This window comes from Neolamprologus brichardi, chromosome 23, assembly GCF_056152115.1.
Source record: "Neolamprologus brichardi isolate AB-2024 chromosome 23, ASM5615211v1, whole genome shotgun sequence".
NCBI classification, from domain to species: domain Eukaryota; kingdom Metazoa; phylum Chordata; class Actinopteri; order Cichliformes; family Cichlidae; genus Neolamprologus; species Neolamprologus brichardi.
Genome location: NC_142125.1, coordinates 32,728,573 through 32,740,677, shown reverse-complemented (window position 1 = coordinate 32,740,677; position 12,105 = coordinate 32,728,573). Strand labels below are relative to the sequence as shown.

General features: G+C 39.9%; 1 protein-coding gene across 2 annotated transcripts in view; it reads right to left on the bottom strand.

The window, feature by feature from the left end:
* The window catches only part of zranb3 (zinc finger, RAN-binding domain containing 3), a 119,266-nt gene that overhangs the window by 106,580 nt on the left and 581 nt on the right, over window positions 1–12,105 (bottom strand). For both annotated transcript variants that reach the window (XM_006795711.3, XM_035909868.2), the window contains exon 2: window positions 10,917–11,115. In XM_006795711.3, coding sequence (XP_006795774.2) covers window positions 10,917–11,062 — 146 coding nt within the window. In that variant the 5' untranslated portion in view covers window positions 11,063–11,115. The remainder of the gene's footprint in view (window positions 1–10,916; window positions 11,116–12,105) is intronic.

Below are 12,105 nucleotides of genomic sequence, written 5' to 3'. Positions count from 1 at the left end.
ACAATAGACATGCAAAAATACACACCAGACACACACACACGAACAAAAGGAAGCACACACATATATGGATACAGTATATGTGCTGGCGCATCCAGCCGCCCACACACACACACACACACACACACACACACACACACACACACACACACACACACACACACACACACACACACACACACACACACACACACACACACACAGAGGAGAGGGAGTGCAGCTGGGGCAGGTGCTTGCCATTTCTCAACACATTAATCATCCTCCTTTAAATAACCTGAGTGTCGTCTTGACGGTTTGAGACTGCGAGCATGCTGCAGTGCTGTTGCCTGACGACGGCACGCTCTCCGTCACACCACCTTTCTAATGTTATCTCTGAAACCCACAAGCCCCAAAGTGTCAGGAAACGGGCTCCGGCGCCTCCCAAGCTGGCAGTGATGATTTGATGACTTTGACCTCTGCGCGGTGAGGCACGGTGCGGGCTCGGCATGTAACCCCAATCTTCCAAAGCTCCGTTAAGGCTCTCTTCTGAGGACTGGACCTGTGCTGCTCTCTGGTCAGTGGAGAAAACTGCTCACGAGGTTAGACGCTGGATAAAAGGCTGACTTAAAGGGTGCTCCAGAATGGGCTCACTCTGATTGCGCACACAGTTACGGGCTCATAGTGCAGTCTTGCTCTATAGTGTGAATCAAAACAAAGCAGGAAATGTTGAGGCAGGTTCTCACATGTTTTGATAGCATCTATGCCTTGAAAAAGGATATTATAAACCTTAGTTAAACAAAGAAATATTCAGCTTTTGCTCCCGGCTTTTTTGTGCTCACCCAAAACTGTCAGAAAGCCTTTTTAGTTCTCTTCTTTCCCCACAAGGGAGAAAAATCTAATTACAAAAAAACAAAGCTAGTGTTTCCCAAAGTAATCATAATGTTTTGCTGTTTTTATTGTAGATTTTTAATATCACTACACCTCTGCTGAACTATGGTTTTTATATTCTGTTTTCAGCCACTTCCAGAAAGAAAAGAAGAAGCAGCAGACAGAAAAATAATCACATATAAAACAGCAATGACCTCTAAAGATGCCGTTCTTCAGGAGCTCTGATTACAGATAATAGTTTCTGTTCATCATATAAAAACAGCAAGGACTGAAAGAATGCTGTGCAGCATTTGAGAAGAAATAACATGATTTTCTTGTTGAAATTGAAAGGTTGCTCATTTCAGGATGTCCAGAGGTTTTGCTGCTACATTCTTATTATTGAGGATGTAAGAATCCTGCACGGCAGAAAAAGCCTCCTTCTGCTAAACCAGACTCAAAGTGAGGGTCTGACCTTTGGCCGTGCAGTCACCCCCACCACCGCAATCAAATGGCCTCAGTCCTGTTTTATTGAGTGATGAAAGATAAAACAAACAAATCAGCTCAGTTATCAGTACTGGCATTTTCCATTTCAGATAACTTGCACAATTACCTTCATCAAAAGTAGAGTCAGTCGGCCATTTTTAGCCTAAAGTTGTTCAAAAACGCAGCAGCCAAACTTCCTTGCTGCTACCAAGAAGCGAGCCCGTGGCTGTGCTGTACTGGCAGTTTTGTTTTTGCTTTTAAAACACGACACGAGCTGTCGCCAGGACCAAACTGGATGGAGCATTTTCATTCCTCGGCCCTAAATTGTTGAACAGTTTGGGATCCGCAATTAGACTTTTCACTCTCTTGATGTTTCTTAAACCTCTGTTCGTCTCCTCTGTCTCCTAATGATCGTCATGGAGACTGTGTATATTGTGCTCATTTCAATAAACACCTTTCTCCTTATTTATAGTGTTTTAAATCACGTGTCTAATCTCACTGGAAATCACTTTGGTTAGAGCAGCTGTTGCTTTTAAACGCACGCTATAAATAAAAGACTTGATTTCGTAACTGCTAGCTAAAGTTAGCCAACTTTCATCTGCTGACTCTTTAATGTTTACAAACATGCTATGGCCAATGCTAGCTTTCGCCACACATTTACATTCTCTTCATTTCAGGACAAAATATCACAGCTGAATGATGTTCACAAACTGATATCGGGTCATGTGACGACAGATGCTGCTTTTGGGTTTGAAAGTTAAACTATGGACAAATTCAAACTTGGTGAACATGGTCACAGGTGAATCTGTGCAACTTAAATTCATTAACTTTTATTAAGATGTACTCGATTTTATAACTTTGCACTTTGCAACTGCCAGTCTCTTGCCACACATTAAATATAATATGTTCCTTTTATGGTCTGTAGGTGTAGGCGTATCTGTGCTCTTACATTATGAACTTCATTTTTTTTTTTTGTTATGTTTAATCATAATCTTTTTCTTCTCCTGAGTCTATTACATTACATAAAGTATATGAATGCACTGTAAGTTTGGCCATAACAACGCATTTATTCTTAAAACGTTATCAAATGATTAAGTGAACGTATTGTTTATGTTTCAATGTGTTAAGTGTTTCTCAAAAAAAAATAAAAGTATTTTCTCAAATACACAAATTGAACCCAGCAGGCTGGAACATTTATTTATGATGTGCCACCTCCGCACTTTGTTTCTATAAAAACCTCTTTACATCCTGGATGGATACGGTCCAAACAATAGAAAGTTACCTATTAAGGCGACAGGTTACTAATGGTGGGTGAAATTTTTCATGCTGTTTAATGAAATGCATCCCCTGCTGCTTTCACAAAACAAAATCTATCCTATTATATTGATAAAAAAAAATTATAGCAAATTTCATGCCTTATTAGGAAGAAATGGAATTTAGAGCACCTTAGGAAGCAAATATGAAAACTAGTTTTTTATTTATAAGGGAGATACAGGACCCAGTCACTCCCTTTAGATTACTGCTAAGACATGTCAAAAAACAGTCTAATTAGTAAATTGCTGCGTCATATTATAGCAAATGCAAAGCTTGATCCATACTAGAAAACAAAAGTAAGTATGACGAACTGTGAAGGCATTCAGGAGACAAAAGGTTGTGATGTTTAAATGATGTTTGCTTTGCTGCATCACCATGCCTGTCTGAATGACAAAGGAACTGCTGCAGCGCTACTTTAAACTTTGAATCTTTTTTTATTCAGTTTCATTTATGTGACACTAAATCATATCAGCAGCTACCTCAAGGTGCTTTATACTGTAAATTAAAGACCCTACAATAATACAGAGAAAACCTCTATCAGACAACCCACTATGAGCAAGCATTTGGTGACAGTGGGAATGAAAAACTCCCTTTGAACAGGAAGAAATTTGTTGTCATTTGCTGCCCTTGCTAGTAGCAGTAGCGGTCTGGACTTTCCTTTGCCTCCAGAGCCGCCTCAATTCTTTGCAGTATATATTTAAGTTACTGGAAGCATTCCTCAGAGATCCTGGCCCATGGTGACATGATCACACAGCTGCTGCAGATTTGTCAGCTGCACATATTTGATGCAAGTCTCCTTTTCCTTCAAATCCATTGCTGAATTGAGATTTGGTAAATGTGGAGGCCATTTGAGTACAATGAACTTATCATCATGTTCAACAAAGCAGTTCGAAATGATCTGAGCTTTGTGACGTGGCACCTGAAAGCAGCCATCATGGATACACCAATAGCGGTCGTTTTCCATTACGCTACAACAAAGGAGGATGTCGAAACGACGGTATACCTGCTGCTCAGTGTATGACTTTCTCTCAGACTTGGGGACTATGGTGTTGTTTTTTATGTAGCCATTTCCCTTGTTGGCAGGTTTCAAAAGTGGCAGTGCCGATTTTCGCAAAGCAGATGCTCCCGTGACTCATTGAGTGACGGCACTGACTACCCAATTATGGCATGCAGTCTGTTGACGTCACATTTTCAGATCACCTCAGATGGAATCCTAGGTACCTTAAAAGTACCAGGTACTTCCACCTAATGGAAAAGCCTAAAAACCATGTTGAGCCATGCCAACCCAAGAAGCTACTAGTGGAAAAGGGTTATGTGGTTGTAAAGGGATGGACATGGTCACCAACAATTCTCGGGTAGGCGGTGACACTTAAGTATGTCAGTTGTTTTCAATGGGCCCAAAGTGCGCCAAGAAAATATCCCCCACACCACCACCTGAACCAGTACTACAACAAAGGATGGATTCACTGCACATGTCCAAACCATCTCTGACTTTATCCCCAAACCACTCAACCTGAGTTATCCGACTGCTCTCTTGCTGCCTCCTAACACACCTTCCCCCTCTTCAGTCAATAGTAGCAGTGGAGGCAGTTATTTTTAACCTGGGCCCAGACTGTTCCAACATACAGATCTGATTCTTTATCACCTGTATGTTTGATTTGGCAAAGCCTTAACCCCGAATGCCCTTCCTGACACAACTCTCCCCATTTATCTGGGCTTGGGACCAACACTAGGAGTACACTGGCTTGTCTCCCCTGTGGCTGGGTTACACTGACATCAACAAGTGTTTTTCACGTGGGGAATTGGTTCTCACTGGGTTTTTCCTCTCCTTCAGACCATTCTGCAGAAACCCTAAAGATGATTTTATGGGAAAATCCTAGTAAAACATTTTGTCATCATCTGAAAAACTGCCATTCTACATTCAAAGACATTTAAATTACCTTTCTTCCCTATTCTGATACTGGGTTTGAACTTCAACAAATTCTCTACCATGTCAACATGTTACCAGGTTGATTAGATATTTGAATACTACGCAGCCTACATAAGTGACCGACACCATTACCAGCATTTATTCTTATGCTGGTGTGCTGAGGAAACAATGGCACCTGATGACATCGATGTCAGAGCTAACTGACCTAGCTAACCGCTGCAGTTACAGCGTACCACTGGCACAGACTTACTGTATAAATCTATTTCTATGTGCCAAACAAAATGTCCAAATGAAAGTATCAAAGAGCCTGTGAAAAGGACTGAATGGGAGGTTGTGTTTAGGTAGGTGTTTGATGAAAAATGGTGTAGTTATTAAGTCAAGTTTCTAAAAAATAAACTCTTAATAAGTAGATTCAAATAAGATAAAATACACTGACTGTTGCTGATTTAGTTGTGGGGTTTAAGGTTCCATCGAGCACCAAGCCTCATTAGCCCAAATGATTTTATGAAAGCGCTCTGTGTACAGTCTTTATATTAGGAATAGTTATTACGGTTCTGTAAATATGGTTTAAACTCATGCACCTACATTTATTCAGAGAACAAAACTCTATATGTGGGCCATTACAGGGAGAAAGAATACAGCATTGACCTCCTCTGGCATCAGCACAGCATTTCTTATTCAATAAAAGCAGAGGCAGTTCCTTACAATAATATTTAGGACAAATTAGAGCAGGTTAGACTGCAGCACATGGCTGGTTTCAAGCTACGGTCAACACCTTTCATCACCTTAATGAAAGCGACCAGGAGGTCTTAATGGACGCACTTTAACTCAAATTAATGCTGTTGTTTTTTTCACTACCTGGCTAGGCCCACTCAGAGCAGTATTTTATGTGTATGCTTCTTTAAAATAGCCGAGTCTATACAAATGTCAGCTCTTAAATGGCAAACTTCAGCCCAACTTTCTAAACAATACAATCAACCACATCTCATGGGTTTTTATTGTCATACGGTACCGCAACTTTCCCACATTATCCCCCATCTAGCTCCATAAAATTCACTCACCCTCCTACACAGGCCGATACAGCCGACTCCATAAGTATTTGAATTGCAACAACATTTGATGTTTTGCTTCGGTACTCTTGATGCTCTGGATGTGAAAAGAGACAATGACTATGAGATTTAAAGGAAAAATCCGCCCACGTATCCTCCTACGCTGTTAGACATCCAACATCAATCTATGATGTTCAGTGCATTTCAGGAGGTATTTTATAATGAAGGGTTGCCATTTATTCTTTGTCTGTCAGCCTGCCTTGTCTAGTTGCATTTCAGGTAGTGATTTCCTACATTTACCAGAACTGTTATACCCCTTCCTAAAGATCTAGCAAGTCAGCTGCTGCATTATTGCATTCTGGTCTATTCATGTTAGTAGGTAGAAATATTATTTCCGCCTTTTCACTGTGATATTCAGTTGAATATTAGTATTCATTTCAGTCTCAGTCTTCAGAATGAAGAAATGAAGAACAGCAGGGTGGCTCAAATACGGAGAGAATGATCAAGGTTTCTGCCAATAGCAATTGCATTTTAGCTTGTGGTCTCTGTCTATGCTCTCAAAGTAAGATTTTAACCTCTTAGCCTCTTTTGATGTCTACTGTTGCAAATATAGCATGTCCGTAACTGAGAACCGTAACAAGATGGACCAGGCCCATTAAAATTTGCATTTCTCCATGTACTCAATATCTAAAAGCAATAATCTGCACTTAAAAAGAAAAAAAAAACAAAACAACAACAAGCATTCAGCTAGCTAGCCATCATAAAAAAGCATAATAGGCATTTTCATTAGCTTTTTTTAAAAAAAAAGAAAAAAGAAAAAAAGAAAAACACTAATAGTTAAACCCAGTGTCATGCAGTGATGGAGAATCTCTAAAATAAAGGTCCATTCATGGAAGCTAAGCAGTCAAACAAACACAGTTTTAGATCAGCTTTATAAGCTTTAGCTTAGCTTCATTAGCTAGCCAAAAAAACTAACAACTAAAAAACACAGTAGGAACCAGCTAACTACACTAAATAGATAAAGGTACTGGTACATTACACATGTAATGCATGCTTTCAAAACTGTATGTAAAGGCAGACTGTGTGGCTGGATGCATGATTTTATACAAATGTAGTGTGTTCGAACAGTTTTGTCCACGTAGCGTAGCTTACTACCTAAAGTAACTGAACATCAAGGCTCAGACACATTTTCTGGTTGATTATTTCTGCTTTTAACTTTAAATACACATAACAACAGAAAAAAAATCATGTTAAATTTATGTGAATAAAGCTCAACAGCTGCGTCTGTTAAATCTGTGGCTATTACTTTCATTCCTCAAAAAAAATCCAAAACGGTGTGGTGTGCTGACTGGCTTGGAATACATCTGTTTAAAAACCTCAAAATCCAAACTATTGCTGGAAGCCAAGCTTTTAATAATCAACTGATGGTATTAGACTTTGGCAAATACCTGCAGCTCTGTCCTAATATTTACCAGATATGGAGAGTGTATCCTACATCAGCTCCAATCTGTTTCAAGTTAGGATTTTCTATATACAGCAGTTGATATTTTCTCATCTGAGTTTAGTGTGGAAATATGATACAAATAATTACGCCAATCAAATACAGAGTTTTTTTTCAGTATATCTTAATATTTAATTTTAAAAAGTGTTAATGTCTCCTTTCTTGGCATGCATTACAGTCATGTGAAAAAAGTGTAGACACAAACAGAATCTAAATGGAGTTCCAGTTTTATTATTTAAAAAGATTACTCAAAGACTCAAAAGCAGATTTGCCAATTTTATATTCATATTTTTGTTTAATATTTATTACCACCACACCAAACCTGACATGCCTGTTATATGTGTTAAGTAATTAAAATGATCTTAATCACAAAAAAATCACAACCTCCCGCTGCCTGTAGTCTCTTCTGCTAATACCATTTGTGCTAGTCTCCAGAGAGAAACGGTGCCTGCGCTGCTCTTCCCGCCACACTGATGCCAATTGACTGAGGTAGCTGTCCGCACGGTGCAGTGAGAGCCAATTGACTCCTGACCCGCTGCATCAAAGCAGAGCCCTTCAGATTGGCTCCTCCTGTGCTGACCTTCCCGAGAACCCACATGTATATCGACTGGTCAGGGAGGAGGAAACGGGCAAGTCCCGCCCGGTCGGTTCCTACAGTTAATGCTCCATGCATACAAACAGTTGGGGGCAACTCAGAAGCTTTTTGTGGATACCCATTTTCATAGCTACAGTCTTACAGTCTTCTGAACATCTGTATTTAGAATATATTCTTCTTGACATACTTTTTACATTTTGTAGCGTGGTAAGAATTCTCCGTTCTCACTGCACTAAAGTGGAGCTGAACCGTCTACTTTAAAACTCCATTAGGGAAATTATTGGTGCAAAGATACCATCCTATTTGACTAAATCACACACTGATGCTATAGTGGGAGATGTGTTATACTGCAGAGCTTCTCTGTATGCTCAAATGAACATCCCCATCATCATCATCGCCATCATCATCATCAGGAAGTGAAAAATCAAAGCACCAGTGACAAACAGAACCTTTGAAGTGCTAGGAGCTTATCTTCCAGCACAGCATCACAGACTGAATGTTGTGCAAAAGATAATCAACTTTATGCACTTGATTAGCATTACCTTGCAGGACTTATGGATATTCAGGGGAAGCTTATTCACATTTAACGCCAAGACCACTGACTATCCTTAAAGCCAGATCTTGCATATACATAAGCCATACCATCACAGGAGCGCCACATTTTCTTCCTGTGTGTGCATGCACATCACATATTGACAAAAACACAGACCCACCGATTTCACACTCTTAAAAGATTACTCCGCAGCCCTACGCATGCCCAGAAACTCTACAAGGTCTCTTAAAAGAGGTCAAATAAAACTTCTGTTTGTGCCTTTTTACAAATGATAAGTTGAACTCATAAGCAGTAAAACACACCATTTCTTAACTGCTGCCTCGGCCTTGGGGAAGTGCACAGGTATAACTGCACACGCTGTACATTGTTGTTATTGTTGTTCTTATAATCCCACTGCTGAGGTCTGAGCAATAAATCAAATTTTATTTTCCATCACCAGTTTGGATTCGAGTAATGAATAAAACAAAATGAAATTGAGATTAAAAACAATTATTATTCTTTATTTCTTTAGCAATGATGTGTTTTCTTGTTTTGCGCGTTGTTGTAAATCCACCCCACTTCTCTCCTTTACTGAGGTGCTCTTTTGCCCCACACTAAAAGCACAGATTCAATCACCGTGTAGTTCAGACTGGGCCACGATAACAGCGGTCAGCGTGGTTTATCTAGAGAAAGTAAAAGTCAGCCTTGCACGCCATTGCCCTGGCCATGACTACATGTTTTAAGACTACTGTAAGGAAAGTCTTTGTATGACTTCTGTCTTCTAGGTGGCCAAGGGGACAAGCTTTAGGATCCCACAACAAAACCAATACAAACACAAGTAGCCCGCATCACAGTTTATTCCATGTATTTTTCACATTGCCCCATAGCTACAACACGTGGGTCAGTAAAGCTCTGCATAGCATCTACGGGCTACCATGTTGGGACCTTCATGTGCAGATTTCTTAAGAGACACCTTCACTGTCAAAAACGCCCCCAAGTCCTGGCTTAGTGCTCGACCGGACGGCCCTGTGCCTTCCACTGCATCAACCTTATTTTTTACATTTATTTACTTGGTTTGCATTCAAAATAAATCCCAAAGTTCATGGAAATCCACTGTTAAGAAGGTAAAAATGTTCAAGTTCAATAACGTGTGATGCTTCGAAAGCCAACCTAGAATCATGTAAATTATCAGTAATCTCAAGACTGACCATAGCTGTCTTTATTTGCCAGGGTAAACACTCTAAAGTACTTAATACCAGGTCATATGTCATTCAATAGGATTCCTCATTGGTAGCTGTTTCACTTGCTTGCCAGGAAATTGCTCCCTTCGCATTATCAGCAGTTATTTTGCCCTTAGCTGCAGAATGATATTTACATCCCGTAGCCTCAGGTCGGCAGCTCACTCTGAATCATTTCAAGTGTGGATGCAGCTTAAAGCCCAGAAGTTTGAAGTATGACAAGCAGCGAAAAGTAAAAAAAAACAAACAAAAAACCAAAACAGGAATAACATTTTGACATCTCAGTTTAGGTAAAAATGGACCAAATGGGAGTAGATCCTAATTTCCAGGTGGCCAACCCTTTCATCTAAGTTTGATGAAACCAGGCTTGGATTGGAACTACTTGGTAATGGACTGGTTTGGTAGCACCCATTCACTCACATTCACACATTCCTAAGTGCTTTTATTCCAACACCGAGGAGCAACTAGGGGTTCAGTGTCTTGCCCAACGATACTGTAGCAGCCAGAGTTCAAACCATGAACCTTCCAATGAGATAGAGATAGAAAGACAGATGACCTGCTCTACCGACACCTCAGTACATGTTTTTCTTTGTTCAGTTTGAAGCATATAAAAATATCCCACAAGCAACATTTTTCATTTTCTTTCGCAACATGCAGTTGAAAATAGCCGTGTGAGTCATAGAACTCATGCATATACGCTTTACACTTCCTCTGCTGGTGCTCAACAGAGTTAATTGATAAAATAGGTCTGGCTGTGGAGGCGTCCAAAGACAGATCTTTAGCCAAGGGATGAAACCAGCACATCTACATGTCAAAATATTCTGGATAACTAATGAAATTGATGCTTATCTGTGTTGCAGCATTCCATCTAGACACAATAAATCGACCTGGCCTAGCAGGCTAGGCACTAAATAAAAACATTACAGTTTATTTTTGTGCACTGAGGAGGAGTAACTGTGCTGTCCTTTGTAACAGTGAGTCTTTTCTAAAAAGAACATTTTATGAATTTTGAAATTGTTACATAATGAAGAAAGCTGAAAGAATATCACATGAACTGAGCAGGCACTAGACATAGTGTACAGTTTATGATTATAACGAAGAAAAAGAAAATCAGCTAATCGTTGTAGATTCAGTGCATAAAATCCAAGAGAACTAGCATGTTTGATCTACTACTGTCGACCACTGTCCCCTTTAAGGTGCAGCTAGTCTCTTCCTATATGCTTACACAACACATCTGACTTGAAAACATCTTCACAGAAATCAAATCAATACTTGCAGAGGTGGAGTGTAATGTCGAAAACAGAGCGGTACTCCTCTGTTCTCTGTAGGTTTACATTCATTGACGACTATCTTTAGTAGCTATTATTGATTTGCAAGATGTAAATTTCATTTTAAAATGACTGGACTGTTGCCGGGGGTGTCACCACTCACCGTCCATTCCTCGATAAAGCAAACTCCACTCCCTCCCTTTGGAAAGGCATCAGGCGCTGCAGGAGCTTGTGAGGAAGGCCTGACAGTTGCTCCGACCATCTTGTATCACAGCAAGAGGCCTGTAGGCCATTATCATCCATTTCCATTAGCAAGTCCTCATCAGTTTCTCAGTACTTGCTCAGTCGGCTCCAATTTGAATCTGGAGGACAAAAAAAACAAAACAAAAATAACTGTTAAACCAAAATGTACATGGATTAGCATCTATTGCACAACAGATTTAGTTTAGCACTCTGACTGCTGATTTTGTAGTAATGGTGAGTAACTTTCCCCTGTAGTCTTGGTAGCATTGACAGGAATATCATTATTAAATGCTGGATGATGAAGCACGGTGATAGTAAAAGTTGCCTGTCTCAGCCACCTCCAGTCACAACACAACAACACCTCCTCTGTGTTGCCTCATCATTCGGGTCAGTCCTGGAAGTGTCTGCTGCCACATGTAATCACAGCCACTGAGACAGGCACACCAGCGACCCAACAAAACTATGACTGTGGCTAAGAAGAACTACTAAGCACAGAAAGTTGGCACTACCTGCGCTTAAGAGCAGAAGGAAAGTCTATCATTCATGTCTATTGGTATGTAGCTGGTTGGTATCACATGAAAGGAATGACCACTGTGCAACTGAGTGTGCAAATGAAAAGTGAAAAAACTTTTCATTTCATACCATGAGGGTATTTTGGGCCAAATATTCAGATTCTTTTGTGCAAATATTTAAAAACAAAAGAAATAAATAATCTCTGGAAACAGGCCTGGAAGACATATCAAACAAAAAGACAAGTTAGGGGCTGAGGCCTGCCAAAGTAGCAGCCAAACACTCCATGTATTGGTGGGCAGATCCATCCAAGTACTGATAGCTTCAATGCCAATGCGGGTATCAGTATTGGATCAATAGCGAGATCGGATCGGTACTTTGTTCCCAAGTCCAGTGTGTAGCCCACTGAATTGTGTTAAATAAATCATAATAATTATAATAAATTATAAATAAATCAATGAAAAATGTGTTAACCTTTTTGTGTGTTACGTGTATTTTTACAGCCTATAGCACATGTAAACAACAGAATCCTGTAGTGGTTATTAAAATGTGTTCAGAATTTGGCAAATTGAGGATGATTCAGCTCATAAATCATGACA